Here is a 27,499-nt window from a genome sequence, read left to right as displayed (position 1 = left end):
TTACAATTTGCCCACATGGTATAAGTTGGAATAATTTCTGAAATATCAAAATATAGAATGCAATAGAAGGAAGACCCCCGGGGGAGGGGAAACATGGTTTACCTTAATTCCCATAAGAGCCAGGGATTTCTCTACATTCTGGAAACATAAATGAAATACGACATACATTAGATTATGATACGTCTTATGGATGATGATTCTTTTGCAGGATTAATACTCACTGCAGCCGTTCCAGATTCCCCTTTCTGACCCATTTCTCCAGGACGTCCCTGAGAAGAAAAATCAAATGAGAAAATTTAAAAAAGTAGAAATTTGTAGATAAGAAAAACAAGCTGAAAAAAAACTGGGAAAAAATGGGAATCTGTGTTTTTCATTGGGAGCCACCAGTAGGGGGAGCTAATTCTGCAGTGAACTCCCCCTAGTGGCGATTATGGGTAGCCTCTATGGAAGTGCGCGCAGTTCAGTATGGGGCTCCCTTACACAACAGGCCCCATTACAGTTGTGTTCCCACAGTGGACCCCTAAGGTCACCATAGAGCAGGGACTTGGAGTGGCGTACCGACAATTCCTATAAAACTGATCAAACACATCAAAAAACTAAATAAAGTGATAAAGTGGATACACACCTGCTCCCCTTTAGATCCCGTTTCTCCTCGTTCACCCTAAAAAAATTAAATACAAATAACATAATAAATGCCATAAAGTGAGTAGTAGTAAAAATAAGCAAGGTACAAGCGACACGTGGGCATTCATCCTACCTTTGGTCCAGATGGGCCGGCTAATCCGGGGATGCCCTAAGAAGACAAAAACAAGGATGCAAAAACGTGGTATAGTAGTATCTAATATTTACAAGGAGGTAACAATCTCATTAGGCCTCACCTGGCCTGGAACTCCAGCTGGTCCTGGTGGTCCTGAAACCCCTGGGGCTCCTGCTGGGCCGGGTGGGCCTGACTCTCCTTGTACTCCTTTGGCACCATCACGACCCTGCAAAACAAAAGTTTTGTATTGAATGCTTGCTTAGTGGTGAAAGTCCCTCCTATGAGTAGCTAAATAAGGATCCTCAGGGGCGGGGCCTATGGATAATCATAACTACATATTAGGCATATTTGTGGGCAGAATTATAGTGACAATTGGCACAGTCTGCCTTATACTTTAGTCATCACGTCTGGTTCAAGTCTTTATTCAGCCGTACTTACATCTCTGCCAGAAGGACCCACTTCACCTTTATCACCCTAAAGGAAGGAGCAAGAACAAGGGTCACTATGAGCATTGTACAGGTTTGGTAGTCACTGATCTAGTCCACCCTCTAGTCTCGTATAAAACTGAAAAATCTGAAAAAACTGCATATCTGTGTAACGTGCATCACATAAAGTCATGGCTCACCTTTCGTCCATCTTCTCCAGGAGTCCCGTCCTCCCCCTGCAAGTCAGAAAGAGATGGAATAAAAAACAAAATGCAGTAATACAAGGAAGTACAAAGATTACCAAGGAGTCTTAATGAAAAGCGTTACTCACATTTTTACCGTTCAGACCCGGCTTCCCGTCTTCTCCAGGTTTTCCCTTTAAAACATGGAAAAGTAAAAGAATCTCTGATTTGTTGCTACGGCGTATAAATCACCATATATACCCACCAACGACACTTACCGCTACGCCTGGTAGACCAGGTGGTCCAATTGGTCCGGGTGGTCCTTGTTCTCCCCTCAGCCCTGGAAGACCCTGAAACAAATTACTTATAGTAATGACACAGTATAAGCACAAGTGAAGAAAGGTACAAATGGCAAAAACTAAAATACTCACATCTCGACCCGCGTCACCTGGTTTCCCTGCATCTCCCTATAATAAAACATGAGGAGTATTATAGCAGTTATATTCTTGTACATAGGAGCAGTATTATAGTAGTTATATTCTTGTACATAGGAGTAGTATTATAGTAGTTATATTCTTGTACATAGGAGGTAGTATTATACTAGTTATATTCTTGTACATAGGAGCAGTATTATAGTAGTTATATTCTTGTACATAGGAGGTAGTATTATAGTAGTTATATTCTTGTACATAGGAGTAGTATTATAGTAGTTATATTCTTGTACATAGGAGATAGTATTATAGTAGTTATATTCTTGTACATAGGAGGTAGTATTATAGTAGTTATATTCTTGTACATAGGAGTAGTATTATAGTAGTTATATTCTTGTACATAGGAGGTAGTATTATAGTAGTTATATTCTTGTACATAGGAGTAGTATTATAATAGTTATATTCTTGTACATAGGAGGTAGTATTATAGTAGTTATATTCTTGTACATAGGAGCAGTATTATAGTAGTTATATTCTTGTACATAGGAGGTAGTATTATAGTAGTTATATTCTTGTACATAGGAGTAGTATTATAGTAGTTATATTCTTGTACATAGGAGTAGTATTATAGTAGTTATATTCTTGTACATAGGAGTAGTATTATAGTAGTTATATTCTTGTACATAGGAGTAGTATTATAGTAGTTATATTCTTGTACAGAGGAGCAGTATTATAGTAGTTATATTCTTGTACAGAGGAGTAGTATTATAGTAGTTATATTCTTGTACATAGGAGCAGTATTATAGTAGTTATATTCTTGTACATAGGAGGTAGTATTATAGTAGTTATATTCTTGTACATAGGAGCAGTATTATAGTAGTTATATTCTTGTACATAGGAGTAGTATTATAGTAGTTATATTCTTGTACATAGGAGCAGTATTACAGTAGTTATATTCTTGTACATAGGAGTAGTATTATAGTAGTTATATTCTTGTACATAAGAGTAGTAATATAGTAGTTATATTCTTGTACATAGGAGTAGTATTATAGTAGTTATATTCTTGTACATAGGATCAGTATTATAGTAGTTGTATTCTTGTACATAGGAGCAGTATTATAGTCGTTATATTCTTGTACATAGGAGGTAGTATTATAGTAGTTATATTCTTGTACATAGGAGTAGTATTATAGTAGTTATATTCTTGTACATAGGAGCAGTATTACAGTAGTTATATTCTTGTACATAGGAGTAGTATTATAGTAGTTATATTCTTGTACATAAGAGTAGTAATATAGTAGTTATATTCTTGTACATAGGAGGTAGTATTATAGTAGTTATATTCTTGTACATAGGATCAGTATTATAGTAGTTGTATTCTTGTACATAGGAGCAGTATTATAGTCGTTATATTCTTGTACATAGGAGGTAGTATTATAGTAGTTATATTCTTGTACATAGGAGTAGTATTATAGTAGTTATATTCTTGTACATAGGAGCAGTATTATAGTAGTTATATTCTTGTACATAGGAGCAGTATTATAGTAGTTATATTCTTGTACATAGGAGCAGTATTATAGTAGTTATATTCTTGTACATAGGAGCAGTATTATAGTAGTTATATTCTTGTACATAGGAGCAGTATTATAGTAGTTATATTCTTGTACATAGGAGCAGTATTATAGTAGTTATATTCTTGTACATAGGAGCAGTATTATAGTAGTTATATTCTTGTACATAGGAGTAGTATTATAGTAGTTATATTCTTGTACATAGGAGCAGTATTATAGTAGTTATATTCTTGTACATAGGAGTAGTATTACAGTAGTTATATTCTTGTACATAGGAGGTAGTATTATAGTAGTTATATTCTTGTACATAGGAGTAGTATTATAGTAGTTATATTCTTGTACATAGGAGTAGTATTATAGTAGTTATATTCTTGTACATAGGAGTAGTATTACAGTAGTTATATTCTTGTACATAGGAGTAGTATTACAGTAGTTATATTCTTGTACATAGGAGTAGTATTATAGTAGTTATATTCTTGTACATAGGAGTAGTATTACAGTAGTTATATTCTTGTACATAGGAGTAGTATTATAGTAGTTATATTCTTGTACATAGGAGTAGTATTATAGTAGTTATATTCTTGTACATAGGAGTAGTATTATAGTAGTTATATTCTTGTACATAGGAGTAGTATTATAGTAGTTATATTCTTGTACATAGGAGTAGTATTACAGTAGTTATATTCTTGTACATAGGAGTAGTATTATAGTAGTTATATTCTTGTACATAGGAGTAGTATTATAGTAGTTATATTCTTGTACATAGGAGTAGTATTATAGTAGTTATATTCTTGTACATAGGAGTACTATTATAGTAGTTATATTCTTGTACATAGGAGGTAGTATTATAGTAGTTATATTCTTGTACATAGGAGCAGTATTATAGTAGTTATATTCTTGTACATAGGAGCAGTATTATAGTAGTTATATTCTTGTACATAGGAGCAGTATTATAGTAGTTATATTCTTGTACATATGAGGTAGTATTATAGTAGTTATATTCTTGTACATAGGAGTAGTATTAAAGAAGTTATATTCTTGTACATAGGAGTAGTATTACAGTAGTTATATTCTTGTACATAGGAGTAATATTATAGTAGTTATATTCTTGTACATAGGAGTAGTATTACAGTAGTTATATTCTTGTACATAGGAGTAGTATTATAGTAGTTATATTCTTGTACATAGGAGGTAGTATTATAGTAGTTATATTCTTGTACATAGGAGTAGTATTATAGTAGTTATATTCTTGTACATAGGAGTAGTATTATAGTAGTTATATTCTTGTACATAGGAGTAGTATTATAGTAGTTATATTCTTGTACATAGGAGTAGTATTACAGTAGTTATATTCTTGTACATAGGAGTAGTATTATAGTAGTTATATTCTTGTACATAGGAGGTAGTATTATAGTAGTTATATTCTTGTACATAGGAGTAGTATTACAGTAGTTATATTCTTGTACATAGCAGTAGTATTATAGTAGTTATATTCTTGTACATAGGAGCAGTATTATAGTAGTTATATTCTTGTACATAGGAGTAGTATTACAGTAGTTATATTCTTGTACATAGGAGTAGTATTATAGTAGTTATATTCTTGTACATAGGAGTAGTATTACAGTAGTTATATTCTTGTACATAGGAGTAGTATTATAGTAGTTATATTCTTGTACATAGGAGTAGTATTACAGTAGTTATATTCTTGTACATAGGAGTAGTATTATAGTAGTTATATTCTTGTACATAGGAGTAGTATTACAGTAGTTATATTCTTGTACATAGGAGTAGTATTATAGTAGTTATATTCTTGTACATAGGAGTAGTATTACAGTAGTTATATTCTTGTACATAGGAGTAGTATTATAGTAGTTATATTCTTGTACATAGGAGTAGTATTACAGTAGTTATATTCTTGTACATAGGAGTAGTATTATAGTAGTTATATTCTTGTACATAGGAGGTAGTATTATAGTAGTTATATTCTTGTACATAGGAGTAGTATTATAGTAGTTATATTCTTGTACATAGGAGGTAGTATTATAGTAGTTATATTCTTGTACATAGGAGCAGTATTATAGTAGTTATATTCTTGTACATAGGAGTAGTATTATAGTAGTTATATTCTTGTACATAGGAGTAGTATTATAGTAGCTATATTCTTGTACATAGGAGGTAGTATTATAGTAGTTATATTCTTGTACATAGGAGAAGTATTATAGTGGTTATATTCTTGTACATAGGAGTAGTATTACAGTAGTTATATTCTTGTACATAGGAGTAGTATTATAGTAGTTATATTCTTGTACATAGGAGTAGTATTATAGTAGTTATATTCTTGTACATAGGAGTAGTATTATAGTAGTTATATTCTTGTACATAGGAGTACTATTATAGTAGTTATATTCTTGTACATAGGAGGTGGTATTATAGTAGTTATATTCTTGTACATAGGAGCAGTATTATAGTAGTTATATTCTTGTACATAGGAGCAGTATTATAGTAGTTATATTCTTGTTCATAGGAGCAGTATTATAGTAGTTATATTCTTGTACATAGGAGTAGTGTTATAGTAGTTATATTCCTTTACATAGGAGCAGTATTATAGTAGTTATATTTATGTACATAGGAGGTAGTATTATAGTAGTTATATTCTTGTACATAGGAGCAGTATTATAGTAGTTATATTCTTGTACATAGGAGTAGTATTACAGTAGTTATATTCTTGTACATAGGAGTAGTATTATAGTAGTTATATTCTTGTACATAGGAGGTAGTATTATAGTAGTTATATTCTTGTACATAGGAGTAGTATTATAGTAGTTATATTCTTGTACATAGGAGGTAGTATTATAGTAGTTATATTCTTGTACATAGGAGCAGTATTATAGTAGTTATATTCTTGTACATAGGAGTAGTATTATAGTAGTTATATTCTTGTACATAGGAGTAGTATTATAGTAGCTATATTCTTGTACATAGGAGGTAGTATTATAGTAGTTATATTCTTGTACATAGGAGAAGTATTATAGTGGTTATATTCTTGTACATAGGAGTAGTATTACAGTAGTTATATTCTTGTACATAGGAGTAGTATTACAGTAGTTATATTCTTGTACATAGGAGTAGTATTATAGTAGTTATATTCTTGTACATAGGAGTAGTATTATAGTAGTTATATTCTTGTACATAGGAGTACTATTATAGTAGTTATATTCTTGTACATAGGAGGTGGTATTATAGTAGTTATATTCTTGTACATAGGAGCAGTATTATAGTAGTTATATTCTTGTACATAGGAGTAGTATTATAGTAGTTATATTCTTGTACATAGGAGTAGTATTATAGTAGTTATATTCTTGTACATAGGAGGTAGTATTATAGTAGTTATATTCTTGTACATAGGAGGTAGTATTATAGTAGTTATATTCTTGTACATAGGAGTAGTATTATAGTAGTTATATTCTTGTACATAGGAGTAGTATTATAGTAGTTATATTCTTGTACATAGGAGCAGTATTATAGTAGTTATATTCTTGTACATAGGAGTAGTATTACAGTAGTTATATTCTTGTACATAGGAGTAGTATTATAGTAGTTATATTCTTGTACATAGGAGTAGTATTACAGTAGTTATATTCTTGTACATAGGAGGTAGTATTATAGTAGTTATATTCTTGTACATAGGAGCAGTATTATAGTAGTTATATTCTTGTACATAGGAGTAGTATTATAGTAGTTATATTCTTGTACATAGGAGGTAGTATTATAGTAGTTATATTCTTGTACATAGGAGGTAGTATTATAGTAGTTATATTCTTGTACATAGGAGTAGTATTACAGTAGTTATATTCTTGTACATAGGAGTAGTATTATAGTAGTTATATTCTTGTACATAGGAGTAGTATTACAGTAGTTATATTCTTGTACATAGGAGGTAGTATTATAGTAGTTATATTCTTGTACATAGGAGTAGTATTATAGTAGTTATATTCTTGTACATAGGAGTAGTATTATAGTAGTTATATTCTTGTACATAGGAGTAGTATTATAGTAGTTATATTCTTGTACATAGGAGTAGTATTACAGTAGTTATATTCTTGTACATAGGAGTAGTATTATAGTAGTTATATTCTTGTACATAGGAGGTAGTATTATAGTAGTTATATTCTTGTACATAGGAGTAGTATTATAGTAGTTATATTCTTGTACATAGGAGTAGTATTACAGTAGTTATATTCTTGTACATAGGAGTAGTATTATAGTAGTTATATTCTTGTACATAGGAGTAGTATTACAGTAGTTATATTCTTGTACATAGGAGTAGTATTACAGTAGTTATATTCTTGTACATAGGAGTAGTATTATAGTAGTTATATTCTTGTACATAGGAGGTAGTATTATAGTAGTTATATTCTTGTACATAGGAGGTAGTATTATAGTAGTTATATTCTTGTACATAGGAGTAGTATTATAGTAGTTATATTCTTGTACATAGGAGTAGTATTACAGTAGTTATATTCTTGTACATAGGAGTAGTATTATAGTAGTTATATTCTTGTACATAGGAGTAGTATTACAGTAGTTATATTCTTGTACATAGGAGTAGTATTATAGTAGTTATATTCTTGTACATAGGAGTAGTATTACAGTAGTTATATTCTTGTACATAGGAGTAGTATTATAGTAGTTATATTCTTGTACATAGGAGGTAGTATTATAGTAGTTATATTCTTGTACATAGGAGGTAGTATTATAGTAGTTATATTCTTGTACATAGGAGCAGTATTATAGTAGTTATATTCTTGTACATAGGAGCAGTATTATAGTAGTTATATTCTTGTACATAGGAGCAGTATTATAGTAGTTATATTCTTGTACATAGGAGTAGTATTATAGTAGTTATATTCTTGTACATAGGAGTAGTATTATAGTAGCTATATTCTTGTACATAGGAGGTAGTATTATAGTAGTTATATTCTTGTACATAGGAGAAGTATTATAGTAGTTATATTCTTGTACATAGGAGCAGTATTATAGTAGTTATATTCTTGTACATAGGAGTAGTATTATAGTAGTTATATTCTTGTACATAGGAGTAGTATTATAGTAGTTATATTCTTGTACATAGGAGTAGTATTACAGTAGTTATATTCTTGTACATAGGAGTAGTATTATAGTAGTTATATTCTTGTACATAGGAGTAGTATTATAGTAGTTATATTCTTGTACATAGGAGTAGTATTATAGTAGTTATATTCTTGTACATAGGAGTACTATTATAGTAGTTATATTCTTGTACATAGGAGCAGTATTATAGTAGTTATATTCTTGTACATAGGGGGCAGTATTATAGTAGTTATATTGTTGTATTTCTAGTAGGGATAGCATTATAATGAACTGCGTGCTCAGTTTGCACATGCTCATAAGAAATATTTAAGCACTATCTTCCCCTTTACCCTCAGTCCTGTTGCTCCTGGTTGTCCTGGTTTTCCATCAGCTCCATTTCTTCCATCATTCCCTGGGGGGCCCCGATCGCCCTTAAAAAAATAGAAACAAAATGTTATGGTGGAGTATGACGGATATTGGAGAAATTGGAGAATTCGGTTCCTGTACATTGCAGTTTGTGGGCTCAGTTAATGCGCTTCATGCCACTGGGAATCTGGATGTTATTAGCACAGGATCCGGTGGAATGAAGGACATCAATAAGAGCTCTGATCAACAGGATCCATGAATATCACCCAGCAGCCGATGCTCACAGATCCCAAACGTGAGTCTATAGGAAGGTAAAACCAATGTATCTTAAATAATCCACATGTATTGACCAGCACCAATGTTGACCTGTCCACACACCTTATCACCTGGAGTACCGCGATCTCCGGGGTCGCCCTGCAAAATGGAAACAAAGAAAGTTAAATAGCTGGTATGACAGAGGCTGATAACAGGGAATAATAGAATATAGTTGTAAAAGTCCCTTTTTTGAAAGGTACTAAATATTACAAAAACTCACCCGATTTCCTGGTGGCCCTCGGGGTCCTTCCAAACCCTGTGCAAAGGGAAACACATATGTAGGTTAGGTTTACATTAATGTGATCTAAAAAATGGCAGTAGGGTTAAAAAACATTCTAATCTATAATCCCATAATGTGCAGGATCACAGTCACAGACTTACCCTCTCTCCAGGGACACCATTTGTACCAGCCTCCCCTTTCTGCCCTTTCGCTCCATGTTCTCCGGGGTCACCCGCATCACCCTAAATTTACATAGTAGATATAGATTGGTACCGTACTGCAAGATCCTAAATCCTAAATGAGTCCTTGTTGTTCAATCAAATCTAAGATTTACAAATTGAGGAAAATTTGTAACTATTTTCAATGAAAAGATCTTTTGTTCTGTGTATACAGCTCCAATGCAGACCTATGTCCGTGTGTCTCCATGGCGCTTACGTGGGGGTCCTAATGTCTGTGTTTGCCCTACCCTAGATGGCGATTTTCAGGGATTGCCATGCTGCCCCCTACTGCAGCTTACATCCCACTACATTCATACTCACCTTGTCACCTTTAACGCCAGGAACCACAGAGTCAACAGAGCCCTAAAAAAAAAAATCCAATGAAATCCCAATATAAAGCAGAGACCACCAATGATCGAATATGGGTGGAGTCAATACGTTAAAAAACAAAAAAACGTACTGGTTTTCCCGGGGGTCCTTGAGGTCCTTGGGGCCCCTACAATAATAATACAATCCATTAATAAATTGGAGCATTGTGTATGGGCCAATCCATTAGACCATGCAGTTGCTCCTCAACGTTGCACTTACTTGGTCACCACGATCTCCTTTACTGCCTGCTGGCCCAGGGGACCCCTAGAAATAGGTAAATATCGGGGTTATATACAGCTTTGCTATAGCAGATACAATGTATATATACAGGGCATGCAGAGAATATATTCATGCACATTGCAGTAATATCTGAGCAGAATTAGTCTCCTTCTACCTCTGGCAGCTGACTATATAGTCTCTTCTTATTCCCCCTACAGACGTTGTCTTGTCAGTTATACCGCCATGTATTGCACAGTCTCCACACCTTCCTGACCAGCCAGGCAGAAAGCTATTTCTATTGGCTGGCCTGCAGTCAGGTGATCTTAATCTGACCGCGGGGAGAGAGACTGAGCATGTGCGTCCACCAGCACTAAGCTCATTAAGTGGACATCAGCATTAATATACACTGTGAACACCAAGTGGCGCTATATCATGTAAGTACATATAAACCTTCACTGGGTAATGTATTTTACAGCCTGTAAATGGTACAAAGTTATATTTTTATGATACATACATTGGTCATGATATTGAATGGAGGGAAAATCCCTTTAATTTGATCACTTTGAAGCTCTACATTTGCTGGTCACTTACAGCCCTTCCTGCGTCTCCAGGTTCTCCTGGATCCCCCTTTTCTCCTGGGTTGCCCCTCGCCCCTGGCAGACCCTGGTGACGACATGCAAGACATGATTGTTAGGAAGTGTGTATTAAGTGTGAACCGAGGTTACAATGTAACAACATGACGCTCGTATCAGCGGGGGTCTCACTTACCCTCAGGCCCCTCTCCCCATTCTTTCCTGGAATCCCCGATTCTCCCTGGAAGATGATAGAAAGAAGTTATTACCGTACGATATTCACTCTCAGGCCGCCACCATCGGATGTCAGTCTTACCGGGGTCCCTTCATCACCCTTTTCTCCTTTTTCGCCTTCCTTGCCCCGAAGCCCTATTTGCCCTGGGGGTCCTGCTTTTCCGGGTTCTCCATTCTGTCCTGGATCACCGGCCTCTCCCTGGGGACAAAGTTAGTACATGATAAAGTGGCCAAAAGGCAAGTGAGAAATTCTTTCTTCCTAATAGGGCCCACTAGAGAAGCAGAAGACCCTTCGGTGGGTCGGCCTCATCCATGACCGTCTGGGATTTGGACTAGCTGACAAACAATATACTAGTCCTTGATGATGATACAGTCTGTGTATGGGGAAGGCAAACAGATGGGAGCGTATCCTCTAGTGCCGGTCGTGCCCTTTGTTTCTTGGGTGGGCCCCAAGGATCTCAATCTGGCTTCCTAATATTATGATATCTTAAAAAAGTTTTAATGGGATTTCCTTTATTCTTGAAACATCGCAGCCCATTAAGTGGGTGAGAGAATAAGCTGCAATACCAGACCCCGCTAATGGATAACAGTGGCGCTGTGTAGACACAATCATTGGTGGTGATCAGTGATGTCATCAGATCTACGGCTCTTGACCACATACATTAAAATAATTTCTAAGACTATCATACCTTTACACCGAGTCGTCCAGCCGGACCCATAGGCCCCTAATCAAAAACAAAGAATATAGTCAATTTAGTAGAGTAAGACACTGTCAATTCTAGATACCTGGATGCCCATGTGACAACAGTCGGCCATCTTGTCACACTCACCCTATCCCCTGTCTCTCCTTTGGCCCCCGGCTGTCCAGGAGAGCCGAATCCTTCAGGACCCTGATAATGCAAAAAGCAAAAATTGTTCATAGTCTCGCTCTTAGAATTGTAATTTTGCTAGATATGTTTAGTAGCCGGCACTCACTCTCTCGCCCTTCGCTCCTGGGTCACCTCTTGCCCCTTTTTGGCCCTCTGGCCCCTGTAGACCACGTTCACCCTGTGGAAAGACATTGGGTGTTATAATACGATGTCATCAGTAAAATTACAGGGATCCTCCATTGCAAACCAGCAAATATCCCATAGATCCCCATGGTCACACCTTATCTCCTTTCACGCCAGCCGCAGTGGAGACCTGGGAGACAAGCAGACATAATACACATGAGAATCCATACACCGCCTGCCGTGTCTGTATGATAGGTGGTTAGTATTACACTTACAGATGAGCCGGGCTCCCCGGGGGGTCCTTGGTCACCCTGAAATTGTAAAAATCAAGGTCAAATCTTTTATTTACAACATAGACATTGCCCTTGGGAGACGAGAGAGGCGGATTGTGCGGTCAAACACATAGAGAGGAAGGATTGCAGGTATTAGGGGTGTAACCATACCCTGGCAGATGTTGCAGTTGCACTTTTTGGGGTGCAGAGGTTACATACAGTATATATTACATATATCACAACGGACACCGGTTCCGTCACCGACCTTTGCTCCTTGCGGTCCCTGCGGTCCTATAGGCCCCTGTTAGGAATAGGAATTAAATTCTATTAGTCTCTACAATTGCAGAATATAAAGTGATATGGAGTGAAAGTGTAATATATATACAGTATACATATATATACAGTATCTGTACAGAAGCCAAGGTATGAGACACGTCTAGAAGCCAAAACTGCTAGTCACCATAGGGGAGCTCGGGTTGTGTCGGACTGGCCCACTAGAAGACACCCAAATCTGAAGGCTACTGAGGTCTATTTCCTAGGACTTGGACTCCCAGAATCATTTTATCACTTGGCACAAGGAACCTGAGTCCGACACTGACCTTGGCTCCATCCTACTTCTGTCTATGGGACTTATACTCTGGGGTAATACACACATCCCCACCCCACAATCTTCAAAGTCATTACCCTAGCTGCACTTTATTTACATGGCTTTGCATGGATCCCTACAATAAGGTGGAGCTTCCCAAAGGGGGTGTGGCCTCATGGAGATAGCGTCAGGTAGGTGGAGTAAGGGGTGGAGCAACGTAACACTATCATTTCCAAATGTTTTGACATCCTGAGCCTTACCGTGGGTCCTCCTGCCCCCGGCTGACCGTTCTGTCCTGGATTTCCCTGCAATGTTGCAAATAAGATTTAATTGGTTTTATATTATATAAAAAGTAACAGGCATTAAGATACTGTATAATCTTATAAGACGAACGAGCGCCCTATGGGATACACGGGGAACATCTGACACTGACCTTAAGCCCTTGAAATCCTGGAGGGCCACGATCTCCCTGTAAATGAAACACAGTTTATATAAGAACATCTAAAGTTACCCCTCAGTATATGAAAGTCTTATACTCTTGTACATAGGGGGCGGTATAATAGTCTTATTGTTATCGGCAGGCTTGTGTTCTAGAGGTTTAGGTGTGCAATTGGCCCGCCATCTTAGATGCTGTTCATGCAGAACTCCTCAGACATGTATGCTCCGCGTCTCACCTTTACTCCAGGTTCTCCATCCAGACCAGGTTGTCCGCGGTCACCCTGTTACAGAACAGGAGGAGATATAACAAGTTATTACAGTATTGATGTCTGAGACTCTGAAATGTCAGAAATAAATCCACAGACATAAGATAGAAGAAAAACTAAAGAAAATGATAGAAATATTCATTCAGGTTGAGCTTAAGATGATGACACAGGTACAAGATCTAAGAAAACCACCAAACAGGGAAGGAATATACAAGATGAAAAGAAGACTGCAAGAGAAGGGGAAGAATAAGGAGACGGTAGAAGAGAAGGTTAAGGAGGGAGTAAGGGCAAAGAAAAGAGGAGGATGTGGAGGAGATGGAGAAGGATAAGGAGGAGGAGAAGGAGGAGGAGGTGAAGCAGAAGGAAGCGATGGAGATAGATAAAGAGGAGGCAAAGGATAAGAATAAGGTGAAGGTAGAGAAAGATAAGGAGGAGGTGAAAGAAAAGGATAAAGAGATGAAGGAAAAGTAGGAGGTGAGAAGGAGGTAAAGGACAATGATAAGGAAGTGGTGAAGGAGAAGGATACAGAGGAGGTGACAGAGAAGGAAGAGGTAAAGGAAAAGGAAAGATGAAAGACAAAAAGTGGGTAAAGGAGAGGAAGGTTAAGGTGAAAGATAAGAAGTATGTACGGATATAACTTACTTTTATTCCCTGTTCTCCGGGAGGTCCTCTGGGTCCCTACAGAATATAAATGGATGTCCTTACATTAGTCACCTGGGATCACAATCCCTACAATCACGTCGTGTTCCTGCCGTCCTATAGACAATACTCAGATAATCAGATATTGGAACTCACTCGGTCACCTGGATCTCCGGTCCGGCCTGGTGGACCTGCAAAGCCTTCACCGGTTTCTCCCTGTAATAGAAAGCCAACACAAAGGTTTACAATGTGGAGATTTATAGAAACCTGTCATTGTACCCCAGGGGCAAGTACAGCTATGGGGGGGCAGTGACACCAGGGCCCTGATGGTTAAGGAAGGCCGCCATGTCAATTACAGTCAGTTATATATGCGGAATACATCCCTTGCAGGGCCCTGGTGCAGATATTGAATTGGGCCCCAGGAGATTGAATTGGCAGATGAAGAACCAATGATACAGTCACTCACCTTGTCGCCTTTTGGTCCTGGCAGTCCTAATGGCCCCCGAGGGCCGGGTGTTCCATTCTGACCAGGTGGGCCCTTAAAATGAGAATGGAGACATTTTGTATGAATGCTTTATTATAACATGGGCCTGTTCTGTTCTCCTATTATGGCTCCACTTACAGGGCTTCCCGGTTCTCCTTTGCTGGCCACACCATTAACCAGTCCTGGAAGACCCTGCAGGACAGAGAAGTGACCAGTGATATCCATGTACATAGTATTCTCATATATGCAAAATATACAAGTGGACCCCAACCATGTCCTTAGCATTTGTGATGAAGCCTTGTCTTGTCTAACATCACATAATGTAATATAATATATCATGTCGTATAATATATTGTAACATAATAAATATAATATAGTGATGGGATCAAGTGGTTATTAATGTTATCACCTAGCCAATAGTCATCCTGGGGGCAGGAACTATGAAAACCCCCGGCAATAAACCAAATACATACCCCGTACAGGTCACACCATCAAGACTATACAGGGTTTGCAAAGTATTATTAGCTTTTCCAGAAAAGAATATCAGTCATATAGAAGCTTCATTACTTCTGATTGATCCAGTATCTCTCTATATACAGTATATCTCCAGTATAGGAATACCATAGTCATAATAATCAGTGAGTGACCTCTAGTGGTCAGGCTGTAGAATTACATCCTAGGACAATTTCAGATTCTGCTACATCTGTCTTACATTTAGGAAGATAATATGGAGCGCACTTACTCTCTCACCTCGTTCTCCTTTTTCTCCCTGGAAGAAAGAAATATATACAAACACATTTATGTTTAGTAGTATATATATATTTATGTACATAGGAGCAGTATTATAGTAGTTATATTCTTGTACATAGGAGCAGTATTATAGTAGTTATATTCTTGTACATAGGAGTAGTAGTATAGTAGTTATATTCTTGTACATAGGAGCAGTATTATAGTAGTTATATTCTTGTACATAGGAGCAGTATTATAGTAGTTATATTCTTGTACATAGGAGGTAGTATTATAGTAGTTATATTCTTGTACATAGGAGCAGTATTATAGTAGTTATATTCTTGTACATAGGAGGTAGTATTATAGTAGTTATATTCTTGTACATAGGGGGCAGTATTATAGTAGTTATATTCTTGTACATAGGAGGTAGTATTATAGTAGTTATATCCTTATACATAGGAGTAGTATTATAGTAGTTATATTCTTGTACATAGGAGTAGTATTATAGTAGTTATATTCTTGTACATAGGAGCAGTATTATAGTAGTTATATTCTTGTACATAGGAGGTAGTATTATAGTAGTTATATTCTTGTACATAGGAGGTAGTATTATAGTAGTTATATCCTTATACATAGGAGTAGTAGTATAGTAGTTATATTCTTGTACATAGGAGCAGTATTATAGTAGTTATATTCTTGTACATAGGAGGTAGTATTATAGTAGTTATATTCTTGTACATAGGAGCAGTATTATAGTAGTTATATTCTTGTACATAGGAGTAGTATTATAGTAGTTATATCCTTATACATAGGAGTAGTATTATAGTAGTCATATTCTTGTACATAGGAGTAGTAGTATAGTAGTTATATTCTTGTACATAGGAGCAGTATTATAGTAGTTATATTCTTGTACATAGGAGGTAGTATTATAGTAGTTATATTCTTGTACATAGGAGCAGTATTATAGTAGTTATATTCTTGTACATAGGAGCAGTATTATAGTAGTTATATCCTTATACATAGGAGTAGTATTATAGTAGTTATATCCTTATACATAGGAGTAGTATTATAGTAGTTATATTCTTGTACATAGGAGTAGTAGTATAGTAGTTATATTCTTGTACATAGGAGCAGTATTATAGTAGTTATATTCTTGTACATAGGAGTAGTATTATAGTAGTTATATCCTTATACATAGGAGTAGTAGTATAGTAGTTATATTCTTGTACATAGGAGCAGTATTATAGTAGTTATATCCTTATACATAGGAGTAGTAGTATAGTAGTTATATTCTTGTACATAGGAGCAGTATTATAGTAGTTATATTCTTGTACATAGGAGCAGTATTATAGTAGTTATATTCTTGTACATAGGAGGTAGTATTATAGTAGTTATATTCTTGTACATAGGAGCAGTATTATAGTAGTTATATTCTTGTACATAGGAGGTAGTATTATAGTAGTTATATTCTTGTACATAGGGGGCAGTATTATAGTAGTTATATTCTTGTACATAGGAGGTAGTATTATAGTAGTTATATCCTTATACATAGGAGTAGTATTATAGTAGTTATATTCTTGTACATAGGAGTAGTATTATAGTAGTTATATTCTTGTACATAGGAGCAGTATTATAGTAGTTATATTCTTGTACATAGGAGGTAGTATTATAGTAGTTATATTCTTGTACATAGGAGGTAGTATTATAGTAGTTATATCCTTATACATAGGAGTAGTAGTATAGTAGTTATATTCTTGTACATAGGAGCAGTATTATAGTAGTTATATTCTTGTACATAGGAGGTAGTATTATAGTAGTTATATTCTTGTACATAGGAGCAGTATTATAGTAGTTATATTCTTGTACATAGGAGGTAGTATTATAGTAGTTATATTCTTGTACATAGGAGCAGTATTATAGTAGTTATATTCTTGTACATAGGAGTAGTATTATAGTAGTTATATTCTTGTACATAGGAGGTAGTATTATAGTAGTTATATTCTTGTACATAGGAGGTAGTATTATAGTAGTTATATCCTTATACATAGGAGTAGTAGTATAGTAGTTATATTCTTGTACATAGGAGTAGTATTATAGTAGTTATATTCTTGTACATAGGAGTAGTATTATAGTAGTTATATCCTTATACATAGGAGTAGTATTATAGTAGTTATATTCTTGTACATAGGAGCAGTATTATAGTAGTTATATTCTTGTACATAGAAGTAGTATTATAGTAGTTATATCCTTATACATAGGAGTAGTAGTATAGTAGTTATATTCTTGTACATAGGAGCAGTATTATAGTAGTTATATCCTTATACATAGGAGTAGTATTATAGTAGTTATATCCTTATACATAGGAGTAGTAGTATAGTAGTTATATTCTTGTACATAGGAGCAGTATTATAGTAGTTATATTCTTGTACATAGGAGGTAGTATTATAGTAGTGTACATAGGAGGTAGTATTATAGTAGTTATATTCTTGTATATAGGAGTAGTATTATAGTAGTTATATTCTTGTATATAGGAGTAGTATTATAGTAGTTATATTCTTGTATATAGGAGTAGTATTATAGTAGTTATATTCTTATACATAGGAGTAGTAGTATAGTAGTTATATTCTTGTACATAGGAGTAGTATTATAGTAGTTATATTCTTGTACATAGGAGCAGTATTATAGTAGTTATATTCTTGTACATAGGGGCAGTATTATAGTAGTTATATTCTTGTACATAGGAGGTAGTATTATAGTAGTTATATCCTTATACATAGGAGTAGTATTATAGTAGTTATATTCTTGTACATAGGAGTAGTAGTATAGTAGTTATATTCTTGTACATAGGAGCAGTATTATAGTAGTTATATTCTTGTACGTAGGAGTAGTATTATAGTAGTTATATTCTTGTACGTAGGAGTAGAATTATAGTAGTTATATTCTTGTACATAGGAGCAGTATTATAGTAGTTATATTCTTGTACATAGGAGTAGTATTATAGTAGTTATATTCTTGTACATAGGAGGTAGTATTATAGTAGTTATATTCTTGTACATAGGAGGTAGTATTATAGTAGTTATATCCTTATACATAGGAGTAGTATTATAGTAGTTATATTCTTGTACATAGGAGTAGTATTATAGTAGTTATATTCTTGTACATAGGAGTAGTATTATAGTAGTTATATTCTTGTACATAGGAGCAGTATTATAGTAGTTATATTCTTGTACATAGGGGCAGTATTATAGTAGTTATATTCTTGTACATAGGAGGTAGTATTATAGTAGTTATATCCTTATACATAGGAGTAGTAGTATAGTAGTTATATTCTTGTACATAGGAGTAGTATTATAGTAGTTATATTCTTGTACATAGGAGCAGTATTATAGTAGTTATATTCTTGTACATAGGGGCAGTATTATAGTAGTTATATTCTTGTACATAGGAGGTAGTATTATAGTAGTTATATCCTTATACATAGGAGTAGTATTATAGTAGTTATATTCTTGTACATAGGAGTAGTAGTATAGTAGTTATATTCTTGTACATAGGAGCAGTATTATAGTAGTTATATTCTTGTACATAGGAGCAGTATTATAGTAGTTATATTCTTGTACATAGGAGTAGTAGTATAGTAGTTATATTCTTGTACATAGGAGGTAGTATTATAGTAGTTATATTCTTGTACATAGGAGGTAGTATTATAGTAGTTATATTCTTGTACATAGGAGCAGTATTATAGTAGTTATATTCTTGTACATAGTAGTAGTATTATAGTAGTTATATCCTTATACATAGGAGTAGTAGTATAGTAGTTATATTCTTGTACATAGGAGCAGTATTATAGTAGTTATATTCTTGTACATAGGAGTAGTATTATAGTAGTTATATCCTTATACATAGGAGTAGTAGTATAGTAGTTATATTCTTGTACATAGGGACAGTATTATAGTAGTTATATTCTTGTACATAGGAGTAGTATTATAGTAGTTATATTCTTGTACATAGGAGTAGTATTATAGTAGTTATATTCTTGTACATAGGAGCAGTATTATAGTAGTTATATTCTTGTACATAGTAGTAGTATTATAGTAGTTATATTCTTGTACATAGGAGCAGTATTATAGTAGTTATATTCTTGTACATAGGGGCAGTATTATAGTAGTTATATTCTTGTACATAGGAGGTAGTATTATAGTAGTTATATCCTTATACATAGGAGTAGTATTATAGTAGTTATATTCTTGTACATAGGAGTAGTATTATAGTAGTTATATCCTTATACATAGGAGTAGTAGTATAGTAGTTATATTCTTGTACATAGGAGCAGTATTATAGTAGTTATATTCTTGTACATAGGAGTAGTATTATAGTAGTTATATCCTTATACATAGGAGTAGTAGTATAGTAGTTATATTCTTGTACATAGGAGCAGTATTATAGTAGTTATATTCTTGTACATAGGAGCAGTATTATAGTAGTTATATTCTTGTACATAGGAGTAGTAGTATAGTAGTTATATTCTTGTACATAGGAGGTAGTATTATAGTAGTTATATTCTTGTACATAGGAGGTAGTATTATAGTAGTTATATTCTTGTACATAGGAGCAGTATTATAGTAGTTATATTCTTGTACATAGTAGTAGTATTATAGTAGTTATATTCTTGTACATAGGATGCATTTGTATAACATATGACATACCTTCACGCTTTGTCCTGAAACACCCGGAGGTCCGCTTGGTCCTTCTGCCCCCGGTTGTCCTGGAGTTCCTGGTATTCCTCTCTGCCCTGGCGTTCCAGGCTGACCAGGAATCCCCTAATAAAATAACATGTAACAATTTAAATATTAATGATATATGTAAATTATTATTACTTCTATTGGGCCTTGCCCCTGGTGCAGAATTTTCAGATCTTGTCCTATTAGCATCTTAAAATACTAATTTGACAAATGCTAAATTGTCATATGGGATGAAGTTTGCATTTATGACACTTACCGGATTTCCTGGTTCACCTTTTCGGCCTGGTATCCCTCCTCCGCCATTTATCACCTCCCCGGGTTCGCCCTATACAGAAAACGTTATATATGACCTTATAGTAAACAAACGTCATAATATATTGCTTAGTAATGACAATAAATATCTGTTGCTCAGCCCTGGGGTCTATATTAATAGAGGACCCTATAAGGACATTCACATAACAGCCCACGTGCGACTCCTCAATAGGGGCAGCTGTTGGGTACGGGCTGGGGAAATGGCTCTAACATCTGGTGACTAGTCCGGTGACTACGGTGGCCTTCATCCTTCCTTATACTTACCGGTAATCCTCTCTCTCCTTTTGGACCAACTGGACCTGAAGGACCGCGATCCCCCTAAGAGAGCAGAACATTGTGAATGAATGGTGTAATGGCCATATGATGGGACGCCATGTCCATTACGTGCAGGGTGACTACTTACTGCTTCCCCCTTCTCGCCTTGAGACCCTTTACTCCCCTGAAATACAAGGATAAGACCTTTAAGCATCAGTATAAAACATACAGAAACAGTATATCAGTAATATTATATAGGGGGCTCACCGGGGTGCCAGGATTACCAGGGCGACCAGGAGTTCCTGGGAGACCATCAGCTCCGGGGTCTCCCTATAAGAACAAGACATGTATGTTGTAATGGCATCAATATGGAGGCACAAGGGGCATATATAAAAAATGCATTGTGCCACAATAAGTGGGGGGGGGTAAACTGTCCTATCCTTTACAAACATAGTGTAAGAATGTGTAGAATAGGATTCATATAACTGCTGGTGCTTTCCATAATATTGTACTATGGAACCTGCACGGCTTTAAATTTAAAGGAACATTCCAGGGTAAAGTGAAACATGGCCTTAGCGCTAGAGCAGGTTCTTGAGACAAGGAATTAAAAAAGTATCAAAGATTGAATTCGTGATTCATGCTCCGCCCCTGCCACTGTTACAGGAGCCGTAAGTGAAAGTGGGTGGGGCTTAACATGACAGGGCGTGACTTCAATTAAAAAAACAGGTTGTGATGACGTATGATCAATTTTGGTTGCTTACAGTTTCTCCCTTGAGTCCTCTTGTAGCTGAACCCTCTCCAGGAGGACCACGGGGTCCAACAGGCCCCTGAGGACCCGGAGGACCTGGTCGACCCTGCAAAACAAAGATGTATTTTCATTTCCCCTGTCATTTGTATTATATAGTCTCTAAGAGAAATCGTTATACTATTAATACGCACGGGGTCTCCTGCTGGTCCTGCTCCTCCTGGACGGCCGCTGCCCCCCTAGAAGCAGAATGCACCTTTGTAAGAAATATACCTTGATGGCAAATACTTAATCATAGTTACAGGGTCCGCTCTGGAGTTGCAGATATTTGGGGGCACATTGTGATACTTACTACTTCTCCTTTCTGACCTTTCTCACCCTAAACAGGAAAGAAAACATTCAGGAATTATTCCCCAATTCTGTAGGGGTTTTCTTTGCAGCAGTCACCTCATTTACATCGCAACAGGATTACAATAGAAGATAACCCCTCTATAGATAACACCACTGACCCATCATTACATCACTACTGACCATAGATGATGTCACATCTTATCTCCTCCCCCTGTCTGCACTGAGCATGTCTAGAAAACCCTCCCATAGACCTCAATGAGTCGGCTCCAGACTATTACAGCCTATGGCCATGACTGTGCTGTAAAGCAGATCACTAAATGCTGTTAACAGAGCAGAGAAGAAATCCAGGCCATCGTAATACTCACCCGTGGGCACTGCACCGTACATTGCTCCTAAAGAAAAGGGAAAAAAAATTAAAAAAAATTAACCCAACACCCAAATAATGGGGGAGTGTTATATGACAAGCAGATGATATTGGTCACATATGGGGGTGAATGTCTCTGCAGGTTCTCAGCGCTGCCCATAAAGTAGTGATCACTGGGGCTCCTCAGAGTGCAGAATATTCAGTCTCTCCCTAGCCCATAGAGGCTGATAACAGAGGACAATGGCATGTTTTTGGGGCACCGTATACTAAGCAGTGTCCACTACAGACCCAGAACTTACTTCGGCTTGGGAGATGGAGCAGATCGCCTCTGCCAGAGGATCCACAAGACTGTTCAGGGCTTCAATATCCGCAGTGTAGAAGACGCTCCGTGGGTTCGAGGTTATTCTACGAAGCTGTTCCTGGTCAGCTCCATCCGTTCCTACTGCCAGAACCCGAATACCTGGAGAAAGGCAAATAGATGACTTCAAAGTGGTCTTAAGATATCAGCCATTATCTTCAGGCAGTTACTTGTAAGCGAATATGAGGTCACATGTTATTACTTACCTGTAGCTCTGATGGCATTGGCTGCCTGTATGACATCATCTGATGAAGGACTATCTGCAAAAATGACCAGAACACCCGGAACATTCTGTCTTCTGCCATAGGCGGTGGTAAATAGATAGTTCCTGGCAAAATCTATAGCGCCACCTGAAGAAAAGCAGATGAAATATTTGATTACTGCCATGGTGGGGCACAGTCTAGGCTATAGGAGATCAGAGAGCAACCTTTATAGGGTTTGCAGTATATACAGTAACATACATTATATATCCTGTACTAATACACATCCTGTATTATACTCCAGAGCTGCGCTCACTATTCTGCTGGTACAGTCACTGTGTACATACATTACATTACTTATCCTGTATTATACTCCAGAGCTGCGCTCACTATTCTGCTGGTACAGTCACTGTGTACATACATTACATTACTTATCCTGTATTATACTCCAGAGCTGCGCTCATTATTCTGCTGGTGCAGTCACTGTGTACATACATTACATTACTTATCCTGTATTATACTCCAGAGCTGCGCTCACTATTCTGCTGGTGCAGTCACTGTGTACATACATTACATTACTTACCCTGTATTATACTCCAGAGCTGCGCTCACTATTCTGTTGGTACAGTCACTGTGTACATACATTACATTACTTATCCTGTATTATACTCCAGAGCTGCGCTCACTATTCTGCTGGTGCAGTCACTGTGTACATACATTACATTACTTACCCTGTATTATACTCCAGAGCTGCGCTCACTATTCTGCTGGTACAGTCACTGTGTACATACATTACATTACTTACCCTGTATTATACTCCAGAGCTGCGCTCACTATTCTGCCGGTACAGTCACTGTGTACATACATTACATTACTTATCCTGTATTATACTCCAGAGCTGCGCTCACTATTCTGCCGGTACAGTCACTGTGTACATACATTACATTACTTATCCTGTATTATACTCCAGAGCTGCGCTCACTATTCTGCCGGTGCAGTCACTGTGTACATACATTACATTACTTATCCTGTATTATACTCCAGAGCTGCGCTCACTATTCTGCCGGTACAGTCACTGTGTACATACATTACATTACTTATCCTGTATTATACTCCAGAGCTGCGCTCACTATTCTGCTGGTGCAGTCACTGTGTACATACATTACATTACTTATCCTGTATTATACTCCAGAGCTGCGCTCACTATTCTGCTGGTACAGTCACTGTGTACATACATTACGTTACTTATCCTGTATTATACTCCAGAGCTGCGCTCACTATTCTGCTGGTACAGTCACTGTGTACATACATTACGTTACTTATCCTGTATTATACTCCAGAGCTGCGCTCACTATTCTGCTGGTGCAGTCACTGTGTACATACATTACATTACTTATCCTGTATTATACTCCAGAGCTGCGCTCACTATTCTGCTGGTACAGTCACTGTGTACATACATTACATTACTTATCCTGTATTATACTCCAGAGCTGCGCTCACTATTCTGCTGGTACAGACACTGTGTACATACATTACATTACTTATCCTGTATTATACTCCAGAGCTGCGCTCACTATTCTGCTGGTGCAGTCACTGTGTACATACATTACATTACTTATCTTGTATTATACTCCAGAGCTGCACTCACTATTCTGCTGGTACAGACACTGTGTACATACATTACATTACTTATCCTGTATTATACTCCAGAGCTGCGCTCACTATTCTGCTGGTACAGTCACTGTGTACATACATTACATTACTTATCCTGTATTATACTCCAGAGCTGCACTCACTATTCTGCTGGTACAGTCACTGTGTACATACATTACATTACTTATCCTGTATTATACTCCAGAGCTGCGCTCACTATTCTGCTGGTGCAGTCACTGTGTACATACATTACATTACTTATCCTGTATTATACTCCAGAGCTGCGCTCACTATTCTGCTGGTACAGTCACTGTGTACATACATTACATTACTTATCTTGTATTATACTCCAGAGCTGCGCTCACTATTCTGCTGGTGCAGTCACTGTGTACATACATTACTTATCCTGTATTATACTCCAGAGCTGCGCTCACTATTCTGCTGGTGCAGTCACTGTGTACATACATTACTTATCCTGTATTATACTCCAGAGCTGCGCTCACTATTCTGCTGGTACAGTCACTGTGTACATACATTACATTACTTATCCTGTATTATACTCCAGAGCTGCGCTCACTATTCTGCTGGTACAGTCACTGTGTACATACATTACATTACTTATCCTGTATTATACTCCAGAGCTGCGCTCACTATTCTGCTGGTACAGTCACTGTGTACATACATTACATTACTTATCCTGTATTATACTCCAGAGCTGCGCTCACTATTCTGCTGGTACAGTCACTGTGTACATACATTACATTATGTATCCTGTATTATACTCCAGAGCTGCGCTCACTATTCTGCTTCTATACATTATGGACTATATGTGTACAATGATGGCTGGTAGATGCAGTTACATCATTACCAATAGTTGTCCCACTGGGATCAGTGAATGGGATGTTCTGAATTTGTAGCTGGACTGTACTTAGATCGCTGGAACGGTTCAGCAGGACTGATGGACGCTGCCGGAAGCTGTAGGCCCCGATTCCAATCTAATATAGGCAACATAAAAGTAAGAAAACATTATTCCATGTGTGTGGTGTCTGTTGTGGCCCTGGGGCCCCTCGGCCAACAGTAAAGGCTTCATTATTTTCAGTGGGAATTGCACCTGCTCCCTTCATTGCATCCAACAATTACGGCATGTCAAGTGAATGGAAATTTAATGCAAGCTACATATGGAGTGAGCCAATTGTGGTGGATGTTGTTGGTCACCCAGACGTACCTGTGTAGCATTGGATCCCAGCTGCCCCACTGAGGACACCGCCTCCGAGAGGAACCTCTTAATGGCCGCCTCGTTGTACTGATTATCCTGGGTCGTGTGCACCATGAATACAATGTCTGTCCTGCCCGTCCCACAGACTGCAGAGACAAAAATACAGCTGTTAGGCAAAGGGTGCAGCGACTTTAGCAGTGACTCCAACCTCGTAATCATAGATCGCCATGTCGCCCTGCAAATCCTTCACCAAAATAAGCGAACAGTCACATTGCACCCCCAAGGGTCCTGCAACAGCAACTTCTAAGGGCTCAGTCCTTTTGCAGCTAGTCACAGTTGCCGCACCCCTGAGGTCACAAAGCGACTCCACAGGGGGACACGGCAATCTTACAGCCAAAGTCACTGTGTAATCCAGATCTTAAGGAAATTCTCAAGGTGAAAGTTGAACTGACCGGTGTTGGCCGAGACTGATACGGCTTCACTCTCCCGATTCCCAACCAAAGAGGAGACGCGGAACTGATAACGGGCGCCGGCCAGGAGGTTGTCAATGTCGTAGTACCTCACATCCCCAGACACCAGGCGACTCGATTCAGGTCCACCTAATAAATGGAAAATAATGTGAGTGCCCCATCTATGAGTCCAGGGGGATGTTCCCTTCCCACACTACAGGGGGCAGCGTCTTGGTAGATGTTGTAGATCCATTCTTGCACTTTTTCTCCTTCCAGCTTAGAGGGTGCAATGTTAATTCAGAAAGTGGGTGTCTGTGACTGATCTTGAACTCACCATCTGCCCGTCTCCAGTAGATTCGGTACCCGCTGCTTCCAGAGACTGCTGACCAGGTAAGTCTCACCCGCTGACGTGATATATCGATTACTCGGAGATCTCTCACAGGATCTGCTGGAATGTCCGCTAAGAATACACAAGGCAAGCATGGTCAGTACTCTAGAGTGGTCAGGCAAACTTCAAGGTGCAGCCGGTGGGTACCAAGGAGCCTGTGAGCTCCAATAAAGCCCCCTGCCCCAATGTTATTGAATAACGAGGAGGGGGGACTAGTCGCAGGTCAGGCTACACTTTTGCTATTTGATATCAATAGGTGACGGTGATACTTTGTAACTTACTTTCACATGAGATATGATTGTTATTTTGGGAATATCCCTTTAAGTGACATAGACTTAGGCCTCAATGTTTCAGGAATGAAGTGGCCGCAGACTTGCGCCGAGATCGAACTTACGTGTTGTAACGCTCGAGGACACCGGTTCCCCCTGGCGATTGCCCACCAGTGCCGTGACTTTGACAACATATCGTATACCGGGCTCCAGGTTCACCAGCTCAAATGAGTTGGTATTACCCGGCACCTCTCTCGTTTGTTCAGGGCCACCTACAAAAACACAAAACTCATCAGGTTGTATCTGAACTCTTGGATATAATGTCACAGACACCAGATTATAGTCAGTGGTGTCTACCGGGCCCCGTGTGTAACCTCTGAGGTATCAGTCAGCCTCTTGGATGGACCCGAACAGCAGAGAGATAGCGCTAGTGTGAACCTATAGTAATACAGGTGCAACATAGAGTACCGTGGCAGCATATACAGCTGGTACCGTGGCATCGTATACCACAGATATTGCAAAATTGGATGCTAGTGAACTTCGTCAATTGGTATTTCCATGTAGCCCTATAGGGCACAATGGTGTTAGCACTAATACTGCAATGTGAAAGTGAAGTGGAGTAAACTAGACGTCATACCGCTATCAGGGCTCCAGGAGATTCTATAGGCTGTAGCTCCTTGAACCCCAACCCACGTCACCCTAATAACATTCTGGCTCTCGAATATCCGCAGACTTGTCACAGCTCCAACCTCCTGCCGTTCTGCAAGAGATTAGAAAGATGTCATTACGTATTTGCACTTGGGAAA

The 27,499-nt window shown here is 37.4% G+C and overlaps 1 protein-coding gene across 1 annotated transcript in view; it reads right to left on the bottom strand.

The window, feature by feature from the left end:
- Nucleotides 1–27,499, bottom strand: part of COL7A1 (collagen type VII alpha 1 chain) — an 87,183-nt gene that overhangs the window by 19,192 nt on the left and 40,492 nt on the right. Inside the window, exons 22-73 of the mRNA XM_075286193.1 lie at nt 27,331–27,453; nt 26,819–26,965; nt 26,371–26,496; nt 26,040–26,186; nt 25,597–25,733; nt 25,240–25,366; nt 22,725–22,868; nt 22,460–22,620; nt 22,162–22,188; nt 21,798–21,824; nt 21,640–21,701; nt 21,462–21,554; nt 21,221–21,290; nt 20,968–21,030; nt 20,849–20,884; nt 20,710–20,763; nt 20,390–20,458; nt 20,098–20,211; nt 15,408–15,434; nt 14,804–14,857; nt 14,648–14,719; nt 14,338–14,397; nt 14,185–14,220; nt 13,513–13,557; nt 13,272–13,307; nt 13,099–13,143; nt 12,518–12,553; nt 12,256–12,291; nt 12,138–12,170; nt 11,964–12,035; nt 11,819–11,878; nt 11,678–11,713; nt 11,071–11,187; nt 10,951–10,995; nt 10,774–10,845; nt 10,183–10,227; nt 10,055–10,090; nt 9,916–9,957; nt 9,538–9,618; nt 9,377–9,412; nt 9,220–9,255; nt 8,826–8,906; nt 1,796–1,831; nt 1,643–1,714; nt 1,514–1,558; nt 1,383–1,418; nt 1,196–1,231; nt 879–983; nt 758–793; nt 626–661; nt 222–269; nt 103–138 (exon numbers count right to left, since the gene is read on the bottom strand). Of these exons, the coding sequence (XP_075142294.1) occupies nt 103–138; nt 222–269; nt 626–661; nt 758–793; nt 879–983; nt 1,196–1,231; nt 1,383–1,418; nt 1,514–1,558; nt 1,643–1,714; nt 1,796–1,831; nt 8,826–8,906; nt 9,220–9,255; nt 9,377–9,412; nt 9,538–9,618; nt 9,916–9,957; nt 10,055–10,090; nt 10,183–10,227; nt 10,774–10,845; nt 10,951–10,995; nt 11,071–11,187; nt 11,678–11,713; nt 11,819–11,878; nt 11,964–12,035; nt 12,138–12,170; nt 12,256–12,291; nt 12,518–12,553; nt 13,099–13,143; nt 13,272–13,307; nt 13,513–13,557; nt 14,185–14,220; nt 14,338–14,397; nt 14,648–14,719; nt 14,804–14,857; nt 15,408–15,434; nt 20,098–20,211; nt 20,390–20,458; nt 20,710–20,763; nt 20,849–20,884; nt 20,968–21,030; nt 21,221–21,290; nt 21,462–21,554; nt 21,640–21,701; nt 21,798–21,824; nt 22,162–22,188; nt 22,460–22,620; nt 22,725–22,868; nt 25,240–25,366; nt 25,597–25,733; nt 26,040–26,186; nt 26,371–26,496; nt 26,819–26,965; nt 27,331–27,453 (3,452 nt within the window). The remainder of the gene's footprint in view (nt 1–102; nt 139–221; nt 270–625; nt 662–757; nt 794–878; nt 984–1,195; nt 1,232–1,382; nt 1,419–1,513; nt 1,559–1,642; nt 1,715–1,795; nt 1,832–8,825; nt 8,907–9,219; nt 9,256–9,376; nt 9,413–9,537; nt 9,619–9,915; nt 9,958–10,054; nt 10,091–10,182; nt 10,228–10,773; nt 10,846–10,950; nt 10,996–11,070; nt 11,188–11,677; nt 11,714–11,818; nt 11,879–11,963; nt 12,036–12,137; nt 12,171–12,255; nt 12,292–12,517; nt 12,554–13,098; nt 13,144–13,271; nt 13,308–13,512; nt 13,558–14,184; nt 14,221–14,337; nt 14,398–14,647; nt 14,720–14,803; nt 14,858–15,407; nt 15,435–20,097; nt 20,212–20,389; nt 20,459–20,709; nt 20,764–20,848; nt 20,885–20,967; nt 21,031–21,220; nt 21,291–21,461; nt 21,555–21,639; nt 21,702–21,797; nt 21,825–22,161; nt 22,189–22,459; nt 22,621–22,724; nt 22,869–25,239; nt 25,367–25,596; nt 25,734–26,039; nt 26,187–26,370; nt 26,497–26,818; nt 26,966–27,330; nt 27,454–27,499) is intronic.

The sequence above is a fragment of the Leptodactylus fuscus genome, chromosome 9, assembly GCF_031893055.1.
Source record: "Leptodactylus fuscus isolate aLepFus1 chromosome 9, aLepFus1.hap2, whole genome shotgun sequence".
Taxonomy (NCBI): Eukaryota; Metazoa; Chordata; class Amphibia; order Anura; family Leptodactylidae; genus Leptodactylus; species Leptodactylus fuscus.
The sequence above is the reverse complement of the archived record's forward strand: the minus strand, read 5'-3'. Positions and strand labels throughout refer to the sequence as shown.